The sequence below is a fragment of the Miniopterus schreibersii genome, assembly GCF_964146895.1.
Source record: "Miniopterus schreibersii genome assembly, chromosome: 7".
NCBI classification, from domain to species: domain Eukaryota; kingdom Metazoa; phylum Chordata; class Mammalia; order Chiroptera; family Miniopteridae; genus Miniopterus; species Miniopterus schreibersii.
The window spans coordinates 37,962,162-37,989,490 of record NC_138108.1 but is presented as its reverse complement, the minus strand read 5'-3'; the positions used below and the strand labels follow the sequence as shown (position 1 = coordinate 37,989,490).

The 27,329-nt window shown below is 38.0% G+C and overlaps 1 protein-coding gene across 2 annotated transcripts in view; it reads right to left on the bottom strand.

Annotated features, from left to right (window-relative positions):
• Window positions 1-27,329, bottom strand: part of PDE11A (phosphodiesterase 11A) — a gene marked incomplete at its 5' end in the record, with an annotated part of 257,674 nt that overhangs the window by 158,069 nt on the left and 72,276 nt on the right. Inside the window, 2 exons of one of the 2 annotated variants that reach the window (XM_081141813.1) lie at window positions 11,530-11,670; window positions 16,877-16,966. In XM_081141813.1, coding sequence (XP_080997939.1) covers window positions 11,530-11,670; window positions 16,877-16,966 — 231 coding nt within the window. Of the gene's footprint in view, window positions 1-8,766; window positions 8,873-11,529; window positions 11,671-16,876; window positions 16,967-27,329 lie in introns of those variants that run through there. The other variant, XM_081141814.1, reaches the window with a different exon arrangement.

Genomic DNA, 27,329 nt, shown 5'->3' with positions numbered 1-27,329 from the left:
CTTATAATGGCCATTACAATAACTGGGGATTAAAGAGGTGATGTCAATTGAAGAAATCCCAAGGGACAGAAGAAAATTCTATCTTATATTTTGCATTTTCTTTTCACATAATATACATTTCAAAGTTTTATTACATTTTATTAAATATGTATATATTTTTACAATCAGGTGTGTACTATCCTGTGGTGGTCAGGCAAGGGGACATCACACTTGAGTACAATTTTTTTTTTTACTGTCCTTTTAACAACCCAATCGCCATCAATGGAGACAAACAACCCTTCAAAAATGATGCACTCCGTCAACCCCAGGCTACTGAAGTTACTGTCCCTGGCTTTTCCTGGTTCTCAAGTGAACACTTTGCTGCCACTGCCCAAAGGGTAATGAGGAGGAAGGCATCTTCTTTAAAGATCATCCCCAGTGTGAACATTTCCTCCCTGACCTGCCCAGTGAAACCAGCACACCCAGTGACCAAGCTTGATCAGATCTGTTACGCTGAAAGCAAATTTACAGTTACAGAAAATGTAAAGGTTGTTTTTCTTACTATTAGCTACTATTGAGTTCTCACTATAAACCAGGCCCTACATCAGGAGCTTCGACTATTTAATTTCCTTATTACAACTCTGTAAAGCAGGGATTTTTATCTTCAGTACATAGATGAGGAAAGTGACCCATATTTTTTTAAAAACTTGCTCACTTTCACACAACTAAATGGGGAAATGGATTAAAGCCAGTCTGTGTGACTCTAGAGGGCCAGCCCTTCCAAAACACTGAAAATGTCAAGTGGGAAAGGCACCATTTCTGCCCTTTTGACAGGACATGCTACATGATAGGAAAAGGAGCTCCTTATTCTGAAAGGAGTCAGCTGAATGTCACTGGATGCTTCCAAGGATGACATTTAGATTTAGATTTGCCTCTGCCAGATGCAGTCATGCTTCAAAAGCCTTTTAAATTAACCACTTACAGGAAATTGATGGGCACCTGAGAAAATGATTTGAAAACTGGGAATAGATTAAATATTTAAAAAGCTTAATCAGTGAGGTAATGAACCCAAACTAAGAAAATGCAACATTAGGAAAAAGATAAAAGAAAGACCCATCACAAAGAAAACTGTACGTGACTCGCTGAATGCAGAGCAGTGACAATAGCTCAACTGCAAGAAAATAACCTTGACAACTATAAAGCATATTTCATTTGATATTCTAATGTGAACTAAGCCTTTACAAAATCACTCATTATAGCAAATTATATTTTCCAAAGATGGTACAATATCTCCTATTCCACATCCCTATCATACGACCCTGCTACCTTCCTACCAAGTGGTAGGTCTATGTCCTCTCTCCTTGAATCTAGGTGGGCTTCTAACTGCTTTGAGCAACAGAGTATGTGGACGAGATGCCATGTGCCTGTGAGGTTGTCATAAAGGGTGGTGCAGTTTCTGCCTCATCTGATGGAATCCTTGTGCTTGGAGCACTGGTCACCATGTAGAATCCAACCACCCTGAGGCCACTACACCACACAGAGAGGTGACACATGGATGCTCTGGCCAGCAGCTCCAGTGCTGAAGCCATCCCAGCCCAGGCACCAGACATACGAAGCAAACCTTCAGAGGATTCCAGTTCCCAGTCATCAAGTGGCCCTTGATCTCCATGTCTTTCTGACTGTGGACCCAGATATCCTGGAAAAAGGCAAGTCATCCCTTCTATACCCTCTCCAAATTCTGATCCACAGCATCTCTGAGTATATAGCATGGTTGATTTAAGCCTCTAAATTTTGAGTTTGTTACACAGCAAGAATAACTGGAACACTTATCTTGAGGGCTTAAACAGAAACCAATCACTTAGAGATCTTGATCCAGCTGCAATATTTTTGGGTCTCACAAGGACAGGAAGCCACAAAGAGACTATTCGCTATCACCAAGTAATAAATCCCTCAAACTCTACCCTAAGTAATTTTTAAAGTTAAAATAATAGTAGGATGAAAGGTAGATGTGTTTATGTTTGCAGAATGGGGAACTGTCACAGATTTTTAAAAATGTAATTAGTCCTAAATCCTCTTTGATTTCTCATCATTTGTGATTTCTTCCTTTATTCTGTTAGAGGACAGTAAATTCTTCTCTTATTTTTAATGTGTTTTAGGCTGTTGCTATGGACTGAATTTTAAAACTATAAAACTTACAGATCTAGAATCATAAAGAGAATGGATAAGATTTTTTAAAAGGTACCTCTTGATGAAATGTCAGAATGTGTGAGCTCTTGAAATAGAAAACGGGAACTTTTAAAACTACCAAAAGGAAGAAACTTGTTTTTCTAAAGTGCTAGAACTTTTCATTTCAACATAAATCACATGCTGGGGGAAAGGGGGGCCAGGGAGGGGTGTCTAACATTTTGTTTTGTCTTTTTGTTTTATTTCCTAAATTCAAGTTTAATAAATAAAAGGAAAGTCAAGGATTATGCATCTTTTAACTTCCACACTCCATATCATGGACAGTACTAGTTGTGTCCCCTAGTAAACCAGCCCATGGTGTGCTGATCAAAGTCAGACACTGGATTCATTCATGAACCATGGTGTTGACCTTTGCCCTTGGCTCCTGAGAGGTGACCTCTAAGCCCTTGGAATGTCCAGTCTTGATAAAAGTATCTTTGTTTACCCAGGTGCCTTGGGCCAGCCAGATACTAACAATGTAATTTAGAGTGGGGCTTTGAGCCACACGGACAATGTGATTTAGGGTGGGGTCTTTGGGTCACCTGCTATCAGTTAACCTCTGGAGGAGACAGAGACTGAGGTCAACTATGTCGCTGACCAACTAGGTTTTGGTGATCAAGCCCCAGTGAAGAATCTGGATGCCAAGGCTCAGGCGACCCTCCCTGTTTGGCAGTACTTAATGCATGCTGTCACACACTGTGGCTGGGAGAAGTCAATGCTATCCCTGACCCCAGGGAGAGAGGACAACTGGAAGCTCCACTTTCGGCACCCTGCCGGAATCTGCCCACGTGCCTCTCCTGTGGCTGATTTTAATCCGTAGCCTTTCCTATAATAAACCATAACCATGAGTATAACAGCTTTCAGTGAGTTCTGTGAGCCCTTCTAGCAAATTATTGAGGTTGAGGGTGGTCTTGGGGAACCCCAAATTTGCAGTTGGTGGCATAAGCGAAGGCAGTATAGACTATGTTCCTAATTTCACACCTTGTATGATAATAATTAGAAATTTATTAAAAATATGATGCATTCAAGTAGAAAATTACAGTCAGACACCTGGGCTAAAAAACAAAACAGCAAAAACAAAACAGCAAAAACAGTTAAACTACTTTGATAAAACTTAATGGGATATATATAGTGTCACTGTGGGGATTACGACTAATAAAAACAGATGAAAGTATAAATGAAAAAAAATAAAATTCTTTATTGCTTTATTCTTGACTTGGACAATCGTATGGTTCTTAGTTTTATTAATTTTAAAAAATTTATTACTTAAATCCAATTCTGATTATAGGTGTACTAAATGAACATAGATTAAATAAACACACACTCACATACACTATGTAAAAAGAGAATCTCATAAAAGAGATACCAGAAGTGGTTTATAGGTCAGTGACACTGAACAAGTGGTTCTGAGCTCCGCTGGCTGGTTGCTGCTCCCAGGAAGGCAGTACACATGCCACAGTGAAGTCAACAGTATCCCCAAGTGTCTCTGCCTGTTCTTTGGAAAAGCTCCATGGACAGAAGTCTTTTTGATTTTATATTTATCAAGCACTAGTTGGTCTGGTTTCTCTCCATTTTTAAAAAAAATTTAAAAAGTAACTTAAAATACAAAAATTATGCTCAAATAGATATTCCTGCCACCATGGAGAAAATATAAATGATCTAATTAATCCCCCCCTTTTTCCCATTAGTTTTCTTAATCCCCATTTTTCCATGAGAGGACTACTCTATAAGGGCAAAAGAATGTATAAAATGATAATCTACTACCATCCTTCTTAATAAATTTCTCATTTATCCTGATGAGTAATTTACTTTAGTTATTTATTCACTCAATTAACATTTATCAAATACTTAGTGTACCAGGTACTGTTAACTCACAGAATAGTGCAGAGAGGGAAACAGTTCACAAATGTAACATTTCGTCACAGTATATATTCAAAATGCTAGAAGTGCAGAGGAGGGTGTTGAAGGAAGGTCATGTGAACTACGTCCTGAAGGGTGAGCAGGGGTGCTCTAGACTGGGAAGTGAGGAAAGTTTTCCAAAATCAGAATTTTGGTAGAAAAACAGAGTACTCGAAAGAGTTTAACTGAACCTAACTCCATAAAGGGACTGATTTGGAGTCAACTTTGTAAAGCAGGGACTAGCAGCTTTGGAAAGCAGCCCTAGGTCTAAGGGAACACAAGAGAGTGTGAGGGAGAGAAGGAGGCAGGGAGGAGGGAGGGAATCGTTATTGGTGCCCTGGAGGAGCTGGAGCTGTGGAGAGGGGCACTGGAAGAATCCAGCCACCTCTACAACTGGCAGAGAGACAACAAGGGGAGTAAGTACCTCCAACCTCTCTCTCCTCCTGCCCTTGAATCTTCTGCTGATCCTTTTTGTTTGTAAAACTCAACTGGAAGCCAGAGAACAAGAAAGCCCAAGTGGCACAGTATGTAGAGATTAGCTGTCACGGCACCGAGCTAAAAAGAGAAAGACTGACAACAGATGGGGAGAGGCAGGGTTTGCAGACAATGGTCAGTACAGAGTCGCACTTCATCTGAGTCCTGTGCTTCCAAAAACCAGTAATGGTAAAGAAATCCTACCGTTTTGTCTTCCAGAATTGGCTAACCTCAAAGAACCACCCTGCCCTAGCATATTTCAAAATAAGACCTGTCTCCATCTTTCCTCATGACTCCCCCAAGATGCACGAAAAAGATGCAGACTACTCCCTTGTCCACGTGCTTCTGCAAAACCCGGGGCACCTTTCCTTTCCTTTGGCATGCTCCTTGTTAGTGAATGTTCTTCCTATTGCAATAGCCTGGATGAAATTATGTCCTTAATTGTCTGGTATATTTTGTATTTCACGGGAACTACGTGTGCAAAGATACAGAAGCAAATGCCTGCGTAAGTTAACCAGGGGAGGTGGGGTAGAAGAAGGAGAGAGGGAGGGAGCAAGGCTGAGGACAGACAGGAGAACCAAAAGTTAGGCTGACGGCAGAGGTGACGGGCCTTGAATGCTGGGCAGTTTGAACTTTACTGTGTAGGCAACAGGCAGTTCCCAAATGTTTTGGAGCATGGGAGAGGTAGATGCATGCTTTAGGAAGAAAACTAGAAATACTATTAAGGATGATGGAAATGAAGAGTGCCTTATTTGTGAGCAAGGAAATGAGCTCGAGGAAAACATCAAGGCCAGAGGTTAGTAAAGGCAGAGTAGAGACAGTGGTAGGAGGGATGGGAAGGCGAGCCTAGAAATGATGTTTCAACGTAGAAGCAACAGAACTTAGAGAAACTGAATGTAGATAGTAAGACAGGCTTAGAAACTACTCTGGTTTTTGGCTTGAGTTTCTTACTATGTGATGATGATTTTATTAACTGAAACAGAAAATTCTCAAAAGTGCTGAAGATTTGGAGCAGGATGTCGTGGAGATGGGCAGTGGGAATTGAAGTTCAGTAGTTAGAGATTTTGTATATATACATTATTATATACTTTATATATTACATATAATTTATGTGTTAAATATATGTATATATTTAAGTACACATATGCATATATTTAACACATATGCAACATGTATACATATACATATATTTAACCTATATAAATGATACATCATTTATTTTTCTCACTCAACTCACATCATTAATCATGTATATATGTTGAATATCATATATTTAATATAAATGATTGATGATGTGAGTTGAGTTAATATATTAATTATTAATGATGAGCATATACATATATATACACTCATCAAATAATCATCAGAGACTTTTTAGGTATCTTCCATTTTATACTCTAGAAAAAGCACTTAAAGCAAAAATCAAACAGAGTTTACATTAGCTTCCTTAGAGGGAGAAGTTAAAGAAAGAAAGATGAGGAAATGGACAGAAAGGGAAATACAGTAGAAAGTAAAGCCTGGAGCAATTTTTACCATCCATTTAGGATGGAGGGGACTGAATTATAGGCTGTTCCAGAGCAGTCAGATGAATACACCCCACCTCTTCCTCTGGAGTGTTGGATTCAGGGAACTCATCTAGTCAGTCCAATGGCTTGACTGTATGTGTATTTCATAAGAACCAAGAAGTTAAGGAACATATTAGAAAACAAGTGTAGCTTGTGTTTCATGATTTAGAAAATGAACTCCAGGAACTAGCCTCATATTTGTAAACTCAGTTATAAAGTATTTCATGGAGTTCTGGACAATGAAATAGCTGCCAGCCGTCAGGATGATCCATGAAAGAGGAACACTGTAAACACTGGTGCTGAGACATTGCCTTGGGACATAGATTAAAGTGGCTACATTTGTTTTCCTTGACTAAGCACGGAAAGAAATAGAGACCATAGTAAATACCTAAGCTAGACAGGAACTCAAAGAAGTGATAGAAATTGCTTAGACAGATTCATGGAATGGAGTAACATTTGCAGGGAATATTTGGTTCAAAGGACTAAATAGCTCCTAGTGTTGACAGCAGCTAGCTATGGAACAATCGTTTTATTTTTTTCAGTCTAGTGGAAAACAGCATTGACAAAGTCACTTGAAATTGATTCACTGAAACACTCAGGAGAAGCAAAAGAGGGTAAAATATTAATTTTGTCAGAAGAGAGGGCTAGAAAGGCATTTCTCATTTCTATTTTTGGCATCCACTGAGCGAACGGATCAGTTTACACCTGACTGACCAGCTTACAGACTATGCATGCAGTCCCCCAACACTGAGTTAAGAGTGTGATGAACCAAGCTTCTACAACTAGATTTAAATTATTTTCTCCCTTTTCCCCTCACATGTAGGCAGGCCATAAAATACCATACATCACAATAACCAGCTTTTTAAAATATTCAAATCACAAAAAAGTAATTAGAGGTTTTTATTTCCTGGAATGATTCTAATAAAATAGAGAAAAGCACAAGTTATTTTTGCAAAAAGAAAAGTTTGAGCATATATTTTTCCTGAAATGATACTTTTTTTTCTAACTGTGAAAAGTAGTGTACGTAATGCCAGTACAGATGATGTTATAAATTCATGTTTTGACACATCTGTTCTCTTCCAAAAACAGAGCAAAGATTGATAAAATATAGAAAGACATCTAGAGGTTAAAAGGAAGGGAAAAGAGAAGGGAAAGGAGGAGCCAAGAGAGAAGGGGAAAATAAAGATTTCTAAGGCACAAGCCTGGAGACAGAGGCCTGCTGTGCTCCAAGTCCAGAAAAAGGCAGGCAGCAATGGTTGGCATGGTAGCTCCTACTGGAGCCTGGTGTCTAAAAGTGTTCCTTTGAGACAGATGACTCAGCTTCACTTCCAGAAACCGAACCAAGCTGCCTCTGGTTTAGTGTAATATTATCACATAGCAGGAGACCCAAGCCACCCATATTTGACCTGGTTCTGGACTAGGGGCCAAGGAACTGTGCAAACTATTAGACAGGGAGTGAAGAGTACCAGAAAGAATGAAAGAAAACAATGGCACAAACAAATAAACAAAAACACTTCCCCACAAAAATAAGATGCAATCCCAAAGTAAAAAACACATACATAATAAATATTAATACAGGTAATTAAACCCACAGCCTTCAGAACTGGATAGGATGATATCGATACATCTCAGGCTGATGATTCCAACACACCTCTATCAGAGAATGACAGATGAAAAACACCAATACTAAGACTGTAAATGATTTGAACAGCATTGTTCGTTCTTGACTAATGGGTCATGGAAAGTCAATGGGAAAAGCCCCTTTTGGAAAACACTTTCCTTCCTGAGAAAAAGAATGATATGGGAAAAGAAATTTCCCTTTCTTCTTCTGACACATAGTTATCTGATGACATGGAGCTGTGCCAGCTTCCTGGATCCTGAGGGTAAGAGCCAGCTGGTGAAGGCAGACCACTGAGACAAGCACAGGAAAACAACAGAGCCCGGGTTCTTGATTATGTCATCTGGCTGCTACACAATCCCCAGAACCGCCCCTTGCAGACTTCTTCTTATATAAGATACAAATCTTATTGTATAAGCCATTTTCCCAAATACATTCTATTACTTGCAGAAATCCCCAAAATTGATCTATAAATTAAAGCAATTTCTATCAAAATCTCTACAGAATTTTTTATGGAAATTGATAAGCTGCTCTTAAAGTCTGTATGGAAGAGCAACAAGTCAAAAATAGGCAAGCCAATTTTAAAGGAGAACAACACTGAGAGCTTGCCCTATCAGCTTCTGAGAGTATTATAAAATTACAGAAATTTAGACATTGTGATACTGGCGCAGAAACAGGCCAATAGGCCAGTGGGAAAAAATAGTGAGCTCAAAAACAGACTCAGGTATATATGGAAACATGATATAATATAGAACTAACATTACAAAGTGGGGGGAAAAGAGTTCTAAGGCAGTGGTCATATATACACAGCTTTATACAATACAAAAAATAAATTCTAGACAGATATAAATACCAGATGGGTTAAAGAAAATATAAGAGAAAAATCATTCTAACATGGAAGTAAAGCTGTTATCAAAAAAAATAAAAAACACCATAAAACACAAATCAAAAAAAAAGATCGATAAATTTAACATATTATAATTAAAATATTCCATGTAACCAAGATACCTGTTGGGAGAGGCAATCCATGTGAACCCTGAGTGCACAGTCTTCCTGTTCTGCCAACACTGCAAGGCCCTGCTCTCTCTCTGTCTGGTTCCTTTCACAGGATTGTGTCTGCAGTGAGCTAACTTGAGAGATGAGGTAATATCTCTCTCTAAACAGCAGGCTTGATACCACTCAATGGAAAAGGGATGGATTCTCCAAGCACAATGTTCCATCTTGGAAATGCAACCCACTGCATGTGCGGGCATCTGTTGCCTCTGTGACACTTTGGGGAGATGGGGAGCCTTATGTAATGTTTTATAACATAAGGGTTGCACTTGTTTCTACAAGTAGAGTATATGGCCCATCATTTTTAGCCTTCGTTCTACATTTAAATGCATTCAATACTCAATGCTAGTCTTACTTATCATGTCTTCTGCATCACTTGCTTGGCTAGATTTCAACCTCTCATACTTTTCAGGAAGGACAGCTTGTAACTATATTTCCTGAACTCTTTCTTGCTAATTTAAAAATGTCTATCTGTGGCTTATATAATTGAATGTGAATTTGACTAGATTTAAAATTGTGGGGTCACATTTTCTTTCCCTGAGGGCTCTGTAGCAATTGCTACATTTTCTCCTAGCGCTGGAGAATGGTACAAGGAAGTCTAACACCAGAATAAATTCCTTCCAATAGATGATCTGATTCTTTTATCTGGATGCCTATAGAATGTTCTTGATTATATTTGAAGTCCAAGCAGCAGCCTTGGCAAAATATAGCCACAGCTTCTAAAAAGGTACTGAGCAGATTTGTCTCCTCCTTTTGTACATAGCTCACTTTTACTGCCAGACCCTGACCCTCTGGATTAGAAAAGTTCATCTTCATGTTGAGGGGGCATGGGGAGTGGCCCAGAATTTCTGCTCTGATCCCCACAACTGTAGTCAGAATGTTCAACTGTGAGAGTAAAAAGGTCTTTTAAATTTGCAGTAATATACCAACACCTTTATTGCTTATCCTCTTTGACCTAGTGTTTTTTGACGCCCTCCACACTCTAGCACAAAGCTACTGCTGTCACCACTACTGCTTCCAATTCTGCCCACACCTTCCATCAACTTCTGCTATTTGTACTTTTTCATTTGATTTGGCAAAGAGCAAGACCACAGTATAACTCATCCACGTTAGAAGACAGGCAAGAATTTAAACCTTAAGCTGGTTTAAATTACTTCCATGTCTGTTTATAACTGAACTAGGGAACAGTGAGCTTGTCTTGTCTAGATTTTACCAGGCCCCTCAGCCACCTGCCTTCACAGAGACCTAGAAGACTCAAGGGATCCCAGCAACTGCCCTCCCGCCTCTGCTTAGTGAGAGCTCAGCCTGCCAGGCACCGGGGAGCAGCCCTTCCCTCCCCATTCCTTCCAGGGGCTTCAGGGTCAGGTGGGGGGGAGACTCTAGCAGGTCTTCCAAACTCTCCGAGCCTGACACCCTCATTTATAAAATGAAGATGATAATAACAGCACCTGTCTCATCAGGATGCAGTGAGGATTCAGTGAACTCAAGCGCTTCACAGAGCAACCAGAGCACTCCGTAAGTATGGGCTGGGGCTGGTGCGTGTGTGTGCGTGCGTGTGCGTGTGTGTGTGTGTGTGTGTTCTACCGAAGTTCCACTGAGTTTTGCACAATCAGAGGATACTTGTGAGGCTCTTGTTGGTTTAGACCACACTTTCTGAAAAAGAAAGAACCCTGAGCTCTACTAAAACACTCCTGAACATTTTAAACATATATAGATTTTTTTAAAACTTTAATGCTGTTTAAGTTTTACAATTCTTATTAAATCTCCAAAATTTGCCCTATGTTTCTTATTCTTTGAGAAACACAAACTGAAAGGAAAAGTCAATAACCTTTTCCAGGTAAAGTAGAGTAAAATATCATTCTCTGAGGTATTGAAACAGCACTTAATTGCTAGACAATTCTTGGTCTTCAAAGAGAGTTTACAGCAAAGATATTAACTTGCTGCTGAGGGTTTATACATTTAACCCTCAGGTAGATTGATGGTGACCATTATTCTCGGTATTGTGTATTTGCCCGGCAGATGTCCCTCAAAGAGCCACGGGGCTTAACAGAACCTGAAAGGCGAGGTATGGCAGGCCTGAGCTAGAAGCCTGCCTTTGGAGTGACAGGAACTCCTGTGGGGAAGAAGAAACGAGCCTCTTCCATCTGACTAGGCTCTCTGTGCAGGTGTCCACAGGTCAAGGAAGCAGTAAAAGAACCTGGGAATGGCACTTCAGAAGCAACAGGACAAACCTCTGCTGCACAGCATAGCCCGCTCAGCTCACGTACAAACCGTGCTGGCTCCAGGAGCCAAGTCACCACTTCTCCAGTGTTAGTTTGCTCCCTCCACCCTTGGAGCATTGTCTGGACTGCAATCCATGCCCATCAATACTGAGGCCTGGCTGGGTGAGTGACATGGGAGACTGGCACCTGAGCTCATCTTCTATTCAGCTCTTTGACACTGGGCCAACCATTAGTCCATTAGTTCCCTCATCTGTACACGCACGGGACTGGTACAGATGTCTAAGGTCCCTATGTTTCTAAGGTGACAGCAAAGCAAGACTGAAAATACATGTAAAAAAATTTAAGACTTTAATTGTATAAAAAGTCACCCCATGATTAGAAGCATCATGAGAAGAGTGGTTCAAGTCCCAATTTCACACACTTAATTACAAATAAACTGAACTTTATTCCATTCACGCAGTCTCCAGCTCTCCATGACAGAGGAAAGATGACTTACTGGTGACTCAATGTCCTCTAGGAGTAAAACAGAACAGCGCTCGCATTTCAGCAGAGTTTGGGCCCGATGCATTATTTTCTTAACAATTTTCTCCAGGTCAGTCTGTTCTTCAAAGAGGTCATTAACCACCTCTAACAAGGCCTAGAAAAGACAAAATGGATGTATTTACATGGATATAGAACTGAATAAAAATGTGTTTTTTTGGTCTCAAGATTCCATTTAGTCTTTGCTATAATAAAATACAAATATTTTGGTGTGGCTAATTTTTAAAGTGTTTATGATTATTTTGACATATTTCCATAATTTTGTTTTATAACAGAGTCTTGAACTGTAAACTACAAGTTCAGAATAGCACCAGTCCATGTAATCCCATATAATCCCATATATAGCTATATGACTATATCCCATATCGCTGACTACATTACCTTTATAGTCATTAATTATGTGCTTTCCCCCCACCTCCACACAGTAGTTTTTCTGCAATTTGACTAGGTATAAACCCAACATTTTATAAGTAATGAATACCTGATTCTCTCAAGAGCACATTTATTTCAGAAAATTACAAGGCAGCTCTTCCTCACCATCAGGAAGAAATAGCTTCGTGGTAAAACTTGAGACTTATTTTCACTAACACACATCTCTCACAGAAGTCTGAAAGAATTATAGTAGCGAATGCTAATTAAGTTTCAGAGTTTTCCAAAATATATATAAAGCCCCCACTAATCCTTCTGCACAAGAAGTACTGCTTCATCTCAATCTGTCCAGAAAAACATTTAAATACTATTATATATCTCAGGAAAGAACACACCATTAAATTTAAAACAGCAGAATAAAAAGAAAAAGAAAACCAAATTCTAACTTAAATGCTGTGTACTCATTTGAAAAGCAAATTGTAATAACCTGTTATTTTACCCAGCTAAATTTGCTTGCAATTTTTGCATTGAAACAATATTTGTTTGGAGTTTTTCATTACACTGGTGTTTCCAGAGATTTAAGAACTGTGGGCTATGTACAGGTGGTAGATATTATGCTGCTATCAAAGAGCAACCAGAAAATTACACAGCCAGTGAATTGGCCAGAGGGTGCTTTATTCAATGGAATTTAATAAGATGTGCCCTCTCAAGTCTGATCTCTCGCAAAAGGATTTCATGGGTTTTCAAGTTCACATCTATTCAGGGAGATGGTGGTGATCATCATCCCAGGGACTTGGCTAATTTTCAACTTTGGTAATGAATTTGATTTGTCCTGAACCCATTTGAAAATTTTTTCTCTGAGTCTAGTCAGGCAGAAAAGCATTTGAATGAGTTAATGGATCCATGAAATGAGTCTAGTTCACTGAGCATCTAAAAGAGGCCCAAACATCCTGGGTAGTGTTTTCTCTAAAGAGAGCTTGTGAAAATAAGGATTGCTCTATGATCCCAAAGCAAAGAGAAACACCAGGAGGTGAAAAAGTTGTAAGTGCATCCTGACGAACTGGCATTGGGACAGCAAATTACCGTAGAGATCAATGTGCAATAATTTCATATTCAAATACAACATTAAAGATGAGGCAATTGTCTGAATAATTACCAACCAAATTCCCTCTTATTAAGGGAGAAACATTATTTCTTTAATCACCCAGACTATTTCTTCAGATGGGTCATATTAACTGAACAATTATTTAACTTTTCAATTTGTTGTGACGGCATGGATAGGGCCTCTGGGACCCATACACAAGAACATTTATCTCAGAGGAAAAACACACTCTGCCTTGAGTCTTGCACTGACAAATCACATTATAGTAACTTTATTGTTTCTAATTAAAAATTGCTGCTGTACTGACAAATGATAAAAGTTTTGCAAATAACAATGCAGTGTACCTCCAGAATAGGATAAAAAGAGAAGAAAAAAGTTTACGGTCTACAGCGTGATGATTTGATACGTGTATACTATATTGCAAAACGGTTACTACAGTAAAGCTAGTTAACATTATGCAACACCTCACATAATTACATTCTTTGGTGATGAGAACATTAAGACTGACTCTTAGCAGCGTTCAAATACATAATAAGTTGTATAGTCACCATGCCAAACATTAGGTCCCTAGAATTTATTCATCTTGCAACTGAAAGTCTATACACTTTGACTAGAATTTCTCCATTTACCCCACATCCCAGGCCTGGCAACCACCATTCTACTCTCTGTTTCTATGAATTCTGCTTCTCATAGAGCCAACATGTGAGATCATGCAGTATTTGTGTTTTTCTGTCTGACTTATTTCACTTAGCACAGTGCCCTTAAGGTCCATTCATGTTGTCACAAATGGCAGGATTTCCTTCTTTTTATGGCTGAATGATATTCCATTGTGCATATAATTTATTTGTGTACTCATCCATCAACGGACACAGGCTGTGTCTGTATCTGGGCTATTGTGGATAATGCTATCTCTTCAAGATAGTGATGTCATTTCCTTTGGATACATACCCAGCAGCTGGTTGCTGGGTTATATGGAAATCCAATTTTTAATTTTGTGAGGAACCTCCATACTGTTTTCCATGGTGCAAAAGAGTCTCATTTTATCCACATCTTACCAACACTTGATCTCCTGTCTTTTTGACAAAAGTCATTTTAACAGGTGTGAGGGGATATCTCATTTTGGTTTTGATTTGCATTTCCCTGATTAATAGTGATGATGAACATTGCTTCATGTATCTGTTGGCCATTTGTATGTCTCTTCTTAGGGGGAAAATGTTCAGATGCTCTGCTCATTTTTTAATGGGATTATTTGGGGTTTTGCTACTGAATTGTGTACTTTTGGATATTAACCCCTTATCTGATATACATGATTTGCAAATATTTTCTCCCATTCCATAGGTTGCCTTTTCATTTTGTTGATTGTTTCTTTTGCTGTGCAGAAGCTTTTTAGCTTGATGTAGCTTCACGTGTTTATTCTTGCTGTTGTTGCTTGTGCTTTTGTGTCAGATCCAAAAAAAAAATCACTGGAGCTTTCCCCCTAATTTCTTCTAGGAGTTTTACAGTTTCAGGTCTTACATGTAAGGCTTTAATCTATCTCAAGTTAACTTTTGTGAGTGGTATAAGATAGGGGTCCAATTTCATTCTTTTGCATGTGAATATTCAGTTTTCCCATCACCACTTATTGCAAAAAATTATCTTTTCCCCATTAAGTATTCTTGGCTCCCTTATCAAATATATATAGGGTGCCTCAAAAAAATGTATACACACATTTTGAATAATCATAAAGGCAGTGTTTATTAAAATACATTTAATTTTCAAAATTGAGCTATCAGCTGTTAAACTGTGTATATATTTTTGGGGGACAGCATGTATATTGACTCTATAGGTATGGGTTTATTTCTGAGCTATAGATTCTTTTTTAAAAAAATTTATCTTTACTGTTGAAAGTATTACAGATGTCTTCTTTTTTCCCCCATTGACCTCTTCTACCCCACCCCAGGCCTTCACCACACCATTGTCTGTGTCCCTGGGTTATGCATATATGCATATAAGTTATTTTGTTAATTTCTTCCCACCCACCCACCCACCATGGCCTACCCTGTGAGATATGTTAATCTGTCCTCTGGGCTATAGATTCTATTCCACTGGTCTAAGTGTCTGTTTTTTATGTCAGTGCCATACTGTTTTGATTACTATAGCTTCGTAGTTTAGTTTGAGATCTGGAAGTGTGATTCCTCCAGCTTTGCTCTTTTTCAGAATTGCTTTGGCTATTTTAGGTCTTTCCTCTCTCTCTCTAAACACACAGACCAAGCATTCTCCTGCCCCAGGGCCTTTGCATTTAATATTTCTACTGCCTGGAATGTTCTTCCCAGATCTTTGTGTGGCTTTGCTCCTTCATGTCACTCAGGTCCCCAATTAAATATTATCTTCTTATAGAGATTTTCTTAATCGCTCTCTGAAATAAACATCTTCCCAAACTATCCTTCAGAAACCAGTCTCTATCCCTTTATCTCACTTCATTTTTTCTTTATAGCACTTATCACTACCTATATTATTTTTTACTTGTTTGCTTGTCTATTATCTATTGTTCCCACTAGAAGAGTAAGTTCTCTGAGGGAAGGGACTTTGAACAGATAGTGTCTGAAGAGTACCACACAATAAATATTTGTTGAATGAGTAGATGAATTATGCCATATATGTACATGAGGATGTAAAGATTAATAATACATAAAGTGTCCCTTAAGGAGTGCAAAATGTAGTTGGAGAGGATGGCCATCAATAAATACCATACAGTGTGATAAGTATCCATAATAGAGCAATGGCAGTATACACAAGGAAAAACAATAAACAACGAGGGGAAGAGTAACTAGAAGTCTGAGCTGGAACCTGAAGGAAATTCAAGGCAAATGGTAGTGGGAGTCAAAAGGTGGACATGAGGTATTGAAGGTAAAGAGAGAAATGTGGGTAAAAGTATGAGAAAGTGAAACAAATAGATTGTTTTCTGGAAACTGGGGATTGTATTGCTGGAGTGCCAAATGAAAGGAGGGGAATGATAAGACATGGGTCCACGTCAGAGAAAAGGCGTGGCATGCTATACTGAAGAAGATGGCTGCAGTAGCGAACTGTGTTTATTTGTGTACTGTGAAATATTCATAAATCATAATGCTTAGTTTCATAATTAAAAGGAAACTTTTAATCAATTTGATTACCAATTAATTAAGGGTTTCCTACCTTTGGGAACATCTTGTTAAATATATTTCTAAATTGTGACAGTAATTTCCCTATATTTAAAAGTATAATGAGCCTAATATAATTTAGTCCTTATTTGATGATTTAATGTCTTTTGAGCATCTGTCTTTTTTAACTTTTAAACTCTCTGACTGGTGAAGTTATATAAGATGAATCTCTCTGTGTGTGTTTCTTTATAATCCTATAAAATAGTGTTTGTATATTGTCCAGTTATCTCATGATGGTCTTTCAGAAAACCTCTCATTTCAAAAATAAAATTTACGAGGTACAGTGTAATCATTTGTAACATACCTGTCTTCTTAAAGAAATTAAATTGTAAAAATATTACTAAATTGTGTTATTGTTTCAAAGCTATAACTAAGCAAGACTATATCTGCTACCTTATATTATAGATGTGCAATTAATTTCCTTTTTAAGAGAAGCTGATACTATTTCCTCCAAATAACAACAGATAATTTGCACCCACTTCCCTTTGGGCTCATTGCTTAAAGGGATCTTCAACCATAGACTGGAAGGATTATACAAATAAAAAGGATTCCTGGACTATTCAAAGGGCATCTGCGGCTTTTAAAACATATAATGACTCATACTCTTAAAAAACAGAGAGCTTTGTGGGTTGTCAGTCATGTTTCTTTCTACTCACCCTGCTTCTTTCATATTCTTTCCTTGAGGCAGCAAATACCTGAGCATTAGATATGGCGATTCCACAGAATGGAAGATACATCTGCATAACCTGGGGGCAAAGAGAGGGTTAAGAACATCACTGAACCAAATTCCACACGTCCTGCATATACCTGATTGTAATACTTTCTTTTCCACCATAGAGATTGAGTATAAATTTGTTGATACTAGTCGCTTAACTTCAGAAGGGATATTTTTCAGAGTTAACTATAAGATGGTCTCAATCAAGCTTTAAGTAAGGACAGTCACATCTGAAGACATAAAGTGACGCGAGAGATTGTGATGGCTATGACACAGGAACTGTGTCTAAATCATCCTTGTATTCCTTCTTTGAACAAATGAATAAGCTCTGATATATTGAGAATTTAAGGCAAGTGCCCACGCTCAAATTTAGAGGAAGGAAGGATATAAGTAAATTTCTTTGTACATATGTATCTGTAGCAGGGCTCTCAGCTTGATCCTAGAACTCTGTCAGCTACAGATTTAAGTATTCCTGTTAGGATGGGCCCAGCAGGAACTTAAGGGCCAGAGGACCTAGTAGCCTCATGCAAAAGAGCTCAAATTGTGTCCACTACTCTGATGATATAACTGGACATGAATGCAAATTGGTGGGATGGTCCTACAGAGGTCTGTTTGAAAAAAGGCTGGGGATTCTTTAAGAGAGCACTCCTCCTTGTGGGAAGAAACAGGAGTGATGGACCTGATCCTAACAAAAACTTTCTCACCGCAAGGGTCTAGGTCTAGGGATTTTCAGTACTGGGTGGCACTCTCAAATGCAATTCCACAATCTCTAATTCCAGAGGAAGAGAGAATGCCCCAAGTAAAAAACTAAAGCATTATTTCCCTAAACTCTTCATAAAGTTGTATATTGTGACAAGTGGCATATCTTTGGGACTTCTCTAAAGCAGAGTGATAAGGGAATGTTTTATATCATATTCTCTCTTCTCTCTTCTCTGCGCACCCCCACGCCCATCCCACACTTCCGGCTCAGCAACTAGATACAGCGCAGTTGAAAACCAGCAGTCCCTGCTATGCCCAGAAGAGGGCAGTGCACTGCTCACAGTTGTGGGGAAGGATCAGAAGGGCAGGAGCAGATCTACCCTGGGACATGCATGAGACACCCCTAGGACACCCAGAACAGAATTTCCTGGAGTGAAAGGTGATTTTGCAGAGTACTTGAGGTGGACAAAAAAATGAAGGGAAACTCACATTTCTTATCATTTCTTTCCTATTAAAATCTTGCTTTGGCTACCTGGGCATACTCAACTCTGACCTTGGGTCCCTGAAAATGTTCCAGAATGCTGTAGAAGCTAATACTGTGACCCCAGTCTTAAAGAAGGGAGAAAAACACTAGGTTTGGTATTAAGTAGAGTTGTAAAATAAATGGTTTCATTGTTACAGATACTTTCCAGGATAGATTCCTTCACTGAATTTGATTCAAAGTAAACTAATATTTAATGAGGACCTGCTATATGCCAGACACTCTCACTTCATTTCTTCATATGAACTGCACATCAGCCCCTCACAGAGGAACATTATGTACATTTTACAGATGGGGAAACTCAGTAACTTGCTCAAACTCACACAGGAACTCAGGTTCATCTAATTCTACAACTGATGATCATTGCTACAACATGTTGCTTCTAGAACTAGATGTTATTCCTGTCACCTCCTTTCCCCCTCCCTTACTACTCCCCCTCATGCCTTAAGAAGTTTGTCAATAAGCCTTTATAAAGCTGTTGGCATAAAGCTGCCAGATATTCTTCCAGAATTTCCTTGCCTCAGCCAGAGTGGGACCATTTTCAACATCACCTACACACACAGACAGCACTTTCCTCTCAGTTTTCTGTTCTTTTTTTCTCTGCAGTGGAGCGATTGACTATGATGGAGGTGGAGGGGAGGAGATATAGGTTATTTAATTCAGCTTCCCACCCTGCCTTCCTTTCTGTGTTTATTTGCCTCCAGGGGCCAAGTTTAAGGTGGAGTTTATAGGTCAAGCACATAGGAAGAAGAGAATGATGAAATAAAATGTCAAATGCTTTCTAATATATCACAGGCTTGCTTCAATTCATTTGAAATACCATTATTTATTGAGCTCCAAGCATTGTGTATAATTAAAAAGAATCTGAATTTTAAATCAGATGACCATTGTTTTTTATTTGGCTGTTCTGTGAGAAAGTCAACAAGTCACTTAACCTCTCTGAACTTACTTTCTTATCTGTAAAATTCCTGATTTAACTGAATAATCTTTCTGGTCCTCTTTGGTTCTAATATTTGGTGATTTGAATAATTAGAAACATTGGTGAACTGCAATATTCTATTCGCTAGGGAAAACAAATAATTCAATAAACATGCTCAGATTTTATTCAAGATAATCATTTATAATAGTGATTGATATTTATAAAGTCCTTGGATATGATGTTGGGCATTTTATATGTACTGTATCATTTGATCTCACAATTATATATATTATACTATTCATTCCATTTTTCAGACAAGAAAACTAAGGCTTTATGAACTTATCCAAAGTTGTTTGAAGATAAATCTTCATGGGTTTCTCACATCTGAGAAACAAAGGTATTGGCTCTATCTTTGAAGGTGCTTGTATAGTGAACAGCCAAAAAGATAGTATCTTTTTTCCAGAGCAAGAGCAGAAATACTATGCAGTATAATTAAGATAATATAACCTTCTGGAGCAGAGTTTAGGCAAGCTAACTTTCCATTATAAAAGATTTGGGTTCCCTACCTTTGAGGTTCCTCTCCTATAACACATGTCCTGTGTACTCTATGTGATAATGTTACTAAAGATTTTATCCCAAGCCAGAAGCACCTGTTTACATATTAAGACTGGTTTGTTTCTTTGTTTTCATTTGTCCCATAAGTTTACATATAAGCTCCAAAAACATAGTTACTTAGTATTTGTAATTGTAAGGTAAGAGCCCCAGGAATAATTACTAAAATCCATGTTAAAAATCTTTACTCATTTTTTCACTGAGCCAGTTGCTATTGATTGATTTATTTTATTTCATTCATTCTCTCCTCTACTATATTACATTTTCTTTACTTTAGTGATTAAACTAGAAAAGTTATGTATATACTTAACAAAATCTAAATTTAACATCTTTGGCCTCCTTGCAAATAAGATAAGGACCTTGAAATACGTTAGCCCTCAGCACTACTTTCCTAGTATACATGTTACTTTTTTTCTTGTTCTGTCTTGTTTTGTTACTTCAGGTTGGACATTATTATTATTAGTCAATGCTTATTTATATTTACCCACATGTTTACCAAGTTTTCCTTCTTCATTCCTTCCAGAATCTTTTTCCTTCCTTCTGGGATAATTTTCTTACTTTTTAAAGACAGTTCTTTAGAATATCCTTTAGCATGTTGGTGGTAAATTATCTGTTTTTGTTTTGTATTAAAATATCTTTATTTTATGATAATATTAAAAGGTAAGTTAGCTGGGTATACAATTTTAGGTTGACAGCTCTTTTCTCTCAGTCCTTAGAAGATATTATTCCATTATCATGTGCAGTTGATGCTGCTAAAAGTCATCTGTCAGTTTAATTATTTGTAGATTATCCATCTTTGTCTCTGGTTTCTTTTAGGAGCTCTTTATGTCTTTGGTAGAAAATTGTAATTTCTAGCCTCAATCAAAAGCTTAATGAATCATATAAAACACACACATACACACACACGTGAAGATTACTGTAGATGGATACAATATCATACCTTCATGGCACATTGCAAACTGAGAGTGGATCTTTATTTACAAAGGGAATGATCTACCCTGTGTCATTCATTGGCACAATTCAACACTCTGGGGCCAGATTCAACTCCATTATGAATAGCCATATGATAATATAATCAATAGAATTTCTAAATAAATATATAGGCTAGTGGGCAAATACATTTTGAAAACAGGAAGTAAGAAAAAGCTGAAGCAATAAGAAAATAGAAGATAATAAAAAACAAAATATTTTAATATCTTTTTTTTTTTTTCAGTCTCAGTGCAATAGACATCTTTTAAAAAAAGATCTACTGCTCTATTCTGCTCTTTCTGAAGTCCCCCTCCTCCATGAAAAAACACTAATTTGGCCTACACTACCTAGTTTCTGAATGCCAAAAGGTCTAAAAAACCATAATGACTAAGAAGCTAATGAGTCTGTACACCCTTGTGCAGCACTTTTCAGCTTGAAAGCACTTTATGAACATTGGCTAATTAATCTTTACAACATCCCACTCAGAAAGGGAGTTAAGCTGAAAATCATTAAACAGTGTGAAAAAGTGACTTTAGCCCTGGGAACTCATGAGAAGTATCACTAATAAGCATAAAATGTGAGCACTGGGACTTTCCATCAAGGTCCTAAAGAAAGACAGTAGGTACCAAGCCTTTGTCAACTTACACACCACAGAGAAGGCTATTAAAGCCCCATGATCTGGTCTGGTCCAATTATATATCATTAAAGAACACTGGGGGGGTCTACATTAGAGATTCTCAGTGAGGGGCCTGGGGCCATCCCCATTATGGACCCCATTCCTGAAGGCAAAAGAGCTTGAAGACCACATCACTGTCAGCCAGATTAATGGGTGAGAGAGGCCTTTCCACCATTATGCAACATCTCCTTCCTCAGTGCAAATTCTGAGATTTGGCTCTGTGCCCCTTCTGCCCTCAGGAATTAACTATTAGGCAAAGCTTCACTAACCTGGGCCCCCACTGATTTAAAACTGGTGATGTTTTAGGATAGTTGTAATTCAAATGCTAAATTAACTCTTCAAATAATTTGGAAATTAAGGTATCAAAATATGGAAGCAGTCACATTATCTTCACATACCAAAACATTTTCCACATCTTTTAGAAATAGACTATTAAATATAGTTTTTTTAAAATAGGTTTGAAGTTTTCCAGACTCCAAAGGAAATTCTTGCTTCCAGAGGTATAGTTTGGTTCATTGCAATTTTGTTTCTATACAAAGTCAGTAAAGACAATAGGTCAGGTTCTATATCAAGAATCAGGATTATAAATGAATCTTGTCAGCTCACAGCAAAGTATATGCATGCTCTTGGCTAAAGCATGCCTGTGGTGCTGTGCCCTTTCAAAGAAAACAGCCTCAAAAAAATACACAGAGGCATAAAGTACCAAGTTTGTTTAAAAACAAAAACAAAACATTAGCATGCAATAGACGATCTGATTACATACTTTTTGAAATTGTCCACTCTAAGAATTAACACCCTAAAGAGAATGGGGAGATTTCATTTACAAAAGATGAGGGAGATCAAGAAGGTAACTAAAGGAGAAGCTCACTCATCTTCTACTTCCCTTTCTTAGTAGAGGGGGATGTAGATGTTTCTGCTTCTGCCCCTAGGTGTTAAAGCTGGGACCCCAGAGGAATTGGAGTGAACACACTTCCACTATTCTCATCTCTGTCTTTGAAGCTAATGTTGGCTAAAATACCCGGAAGAGGCCAAGCTTAGCCCAAAGGTAGAAAGGCTGAGGAAATAGCCTTGCAAGTAACAGGTAGTCTTGAAGCATCAGAATCTACTGTCTGTGACTTTGTAAAGGTCTGCTGAGGACCTAAGTCATGCAGGTACTAGTCATAGCATCCAATAACTTTATTTCTATTTGGCCCCGTCCCCAACTCCTAAGGCTTTAGGAAAATAAGCCTCTCATGTCCAGAGGCAATGCTAAATTCCCAACCTCTTATTCAGACACTCCACTGAAGGGAAAACCTTGAAAGAACTCATCTCAGGAGCCATGTCCTAAGATAATTTGTTGTTGTTTCTCATCATCAATTTCAACAACAACAACAAAGTACTTATATTTCTACCACTCAGGGGTAGCCCCTAGTAACATTTTGGAGACTGTCATTCAAGTTTTCCTCTCTCTCTTTCTCCCTCCACATGAACTCAAGTAGGCTAATCCCTATACATACTTTGTTACCTGCTTTTTTTCACTTTTTATAACCTGCTATCACTTATTATCACTAATTTCTATGGATGCAAAATATCTCATTGCATAGACCAGAAAAAGAAAATTTATATTGAAATAAAGTAGCTTAGTGGTTGCTGGGCTTGTGGTGGTAATAAAATTGCAGTCGTCGCACCTTACCATCGGGGGATACGGTCTAAACCCCCAGTGGATGCCTGAAACCACAGATAGTACCAAACCCTATCTATACTATGTTTTTTCTTATGAAATCCTACAATAAAGTTTATTTTATAAATCAAGCACCAACAATAACTAATAATAACAATAGAACAATTATAACAATATACTGTAATAAAAGTTATGTGAATGAGATCTCTCTCAAAATATCTTCTTGTACTGTACTCACCCTTCCTCTTGTGACGTGAGCTGGTACAGTGCCTGTGTGACAGGATGAAACGAGGGGAGTGACGTGGTTTTGTGCTGCAGTGTTAGGCCACAAGAAGGGTTACTTGAACACACGCACTCCCATCCCGCAGGAGTTGATCTGATAGTCAAGATGGTTACTAAGTGACTAACGGGTGGGCAGCACATACGGCACGGAGATGCTGACAAAGAGATGATTCATAGCCCAGGATGGAGTGGGATGAGGCAAGATTTCATCATGCTACAATTTAAAATTTATGGATTGTTCATTTCTGGAATTTTCCATTTAATATTTTCAGACCAGGGTTGACTGTGGGTAACTGAAACCATGGAAAGCAAAACCACAGATAAGGGAGACTACTGTACTACCTTAAATTCAGCATTCCTAAACAGCTTGTCATCTCAGTTCTCCTCTCATCCTGAAGAAAGAGAGCTCCCTCATCCAAAATGCCCTGTATGTGCCGGATGAACCAGTAGAGTTACAATTTCGCAGCTCCAAACCCTCGAGGCCACCTTAGATTGCTACTCACATATGGGCATAAGCAAGTCAGCAATTAGGCAGCTTTCGACACCTCCAGCTCCATACTCTTGAGTTTCTCTGGTCCAGCACTGCCGTCCCTCACCATCTGTATATTATTGTAACAGTAACCAAGACCCTCTCATACTGCAACGGACCAAGAATTCACTAACCTTTGGTTTTCCATCTAGAAGAGTCATAAATTTAAACCCACTGGCTGTCTGTCCCAATGTGTCTTGTTATAATTAAAGAATGTAAGACGTAATACAAATTCCTTACACATATTAAAAACTAGGGTGTGTGTTTTTTAAAACTACTTTTGTGTGAGCATTTTTACACCATATACAGTATTGCTTAAAATCTCATTAGGAGCCCAGCCAGGCGTGGCTCAGCATTTGAGCATCGACCTATATTCCAGGCAATCGGGGTTCGATTCCTAGTCAGGGCACATGCCAGGGTTGCGGGCTCGATTCCCAGCGGGGGGCATGCAGGAGGCAGCCGATCGGTGACTCTCTCATCATTGATGTTTCTGTCTCTCTCTTCCTCTCCTTTCCTCTCCCTGAAATCAATAAAGATATATTAAAAAATAAAAATAAAAAAATAAAATCTCATTAGGAGCCCATCAGAAGGTATCTCCAATATTTAAGACTATGGCTTGGTATTTTATAGATGCTTATGGAAGATATGTAATAATCTCAGGAAATATAGTGAGGAAATATAAAATTGCTATTCAGAGAAACACAGCAGACCCAGAGGGGATTCTTCTACTTACATATCTTTTTTTCATTTTCCAAAAATAATTCATCATCAAAATGCAACACCAATGACATGGATAATAAACCATAGTATTTTTTAATTTCCAGCAATATTCTCCAGTGGAGAAGAAACAGGAAGGCTATGAAAAACATGCTTAGAGCATTAATATTTAACTAATGTAATAGGACCCTAAAATGAATATTATAAATGTAAAAGCCTGGATCAAATATGTATGTTGTATCTATTCAACTAAAGCACAGAATTGGTACCTAGAAATTTCAGGACATTCTTAATGGACAACCTTGAAGACAGAGAGGGCTTAAAATTTGGCTTAACAACAAACAGAACTTTGTGAAGGGATAATCATTACTACCAGAGCAGAGTATCAATTCAAAGAGGCAAAAGAAAGTTTTCTATGTGGTTCATCATAACTCAGTAAGGTTTCTCAGTCTCTATCTTAGAACCATCTAGCTAACAAGCCAGGAACCTATATTTAAATCCAAAATGCTTTACTGCCCCCACCCACACTTCTTGTCTTTCACCAACCCATTCAGTCTGTCAGCAATGTAGTAGTCTCATCACTTGCTTTAGCTGCTGTTTCTTTTCTTAATTCAAATATTTATTCTAAGGGCCAAATTCCATAGAAAGTAAGCAAAAATAACAAAATATAAACCCAAAGAAAGCAGAAGGAAGGGATCAATTTTTTAAAAAGTTGAAAATAATAAAAGGGAAAATGACTAATAAAACTGATAAATTATTCTAGAAATGGTTCTTGTAGGGGAAAAGATATAAGACAAATCACCAGCTAGTTTAATCAGAGGAAAAAAGTCAAATACTCTATAACAAAAGTGATAAAATATAATCACAGCTACAGAAAATAATTTAAGCACATAATAGACTTCTTTGTACAACCCTAAGCTTATAAATCTGAAAATCAGATGGGAACTTGTGAACTTTTTTTTTGAAATATATCTTTATTGATTTCATACAGATGAAAGGAGAGGGAGAGAGAGAGAGAAACACCAATGATGAGAGAGTCATTGATCAGCTGCCTCCTGCATGCCCCCGACTGGGGATCCAGCCCGCAACCCGGGCATGTGCCCTGACCGGGAATCGAACCCCGATCGCCTGGATCCTGGGTTGATGTTCAACCGCTGAGCCACGCCTGGCCGGGCAAGGAAACTTGTGAATTTTAAAGAAAATATCAATTAACAAAGTTAAATGCAGAAGGATGAGGAAATCTGAGTAAAACAATTGCCACAAAAATAATAGAGTTGAAAAAAAGTCATTCTCAGAAAAGGTGCCAGGTCTAGATAGTTTCATAGATAAATTCTTTCAAACCTTCAATAATCCTATGATATTCAAACTATTTCAGAAGACAGAGAAAGACAGAAAGCCCTCAAGTTTTTCTGAAGACATAATAATCCTGATAGTACATCCTAATAAAAATAGCACAAAAATAAGTCCCTTTTTAAAACAGATGAGCAAGATCCTAAATAAAAATATTAGAAGGTTGAATATATATAATATATTAGGAAATTAAATTTATGCAAATAATAAAAAATAATGGAATATGACCAAGACTTTCTATTCAGAATAAACTGTTTCAATGTTGCAAAGTCACCTATTACAAACTTTTATATTAATTTGTAAAGAAAAAAAGTAATGTCACCTTAATATTCTAAAAAGTCATTTGATAAAATCCACTACCCATTTGCCATGAAATTTTTAATAAGCTATAAAGAACATTAAAGAAGATTTTTCAAATGGCAGAATAGGCCATATTTGTAAATGAAAGGACTCAATAATAAAAATAGATCAATTGTCCCTTAAAATTAATCTATAAATTTTATTCTAGTGAAAATTGGAATATATTTGGAATTTGAAAAGTAAAAGCTGAGTCTGTCTAAGTTGGGTTACATAATAATAAGAAGTAGAAATAGTGAGAAAGAGAAACGCAGATATAAAGAAATAAAATGGCAATAGATAAGTTCCTATCAGTAATTACCTTGAATATAAATGGATTAAATGCTCCAATCAAAAGACATAGGGTAGCTGAATGGATAAGAAAACATGACCCAAACATATGCTGTCTACAAGAGACCCACCTCGGAACAAAAGACTCCCACAGGCTGGAAAAAAAAAACTTCTGGAGGACTTTATAGGGAGAGATCAATAGCAATACAGTCATAGTAGGGGACTTTAACACCTCACTTACTTTACTGGGTAGATCTTCCAGACAAAAACCAACAAGGAAACAGTGACTCTGAATGACACACTAGATCAGATGGATTTAACTGACATTTACAGGACATTTCACCCCAAAGCTGCAGAATATACATTCTTCTCAAGTGCACACGGGACATTCTCAAAACAGATCACATTAGGGCACAAAGTAAGTCTCTACAAGTTCAAAAAGACTGAAATCATATCAAGCATATTCGCGGACATTTACACCATGGAATACTATGCAGCTGTGAAAAAGAAGGACCCCTTACCTTTGAGACAGCATGGAGGGACCTGGAGAGTATTATGCTAAGCAAAATAAGCCAGTCAAAGACAAGTATCATATAATCTCACTCATATGTGGAACCTAATGAACAAAATAAATTGACGAACAAAACAGATCCAAAAACATAGAAGCGTGGAACAGACTGACGAATCTCAGAGGGAAGGCGGGGTTGGGGGAGTGGGTGGGGAGAGATTAATCAAACAACTTATATGCATATATGCCTAACCCTGGACACAGACAATAGTGTAGAGAAGGCCTGGGGGGGGGGGGGGCAGATG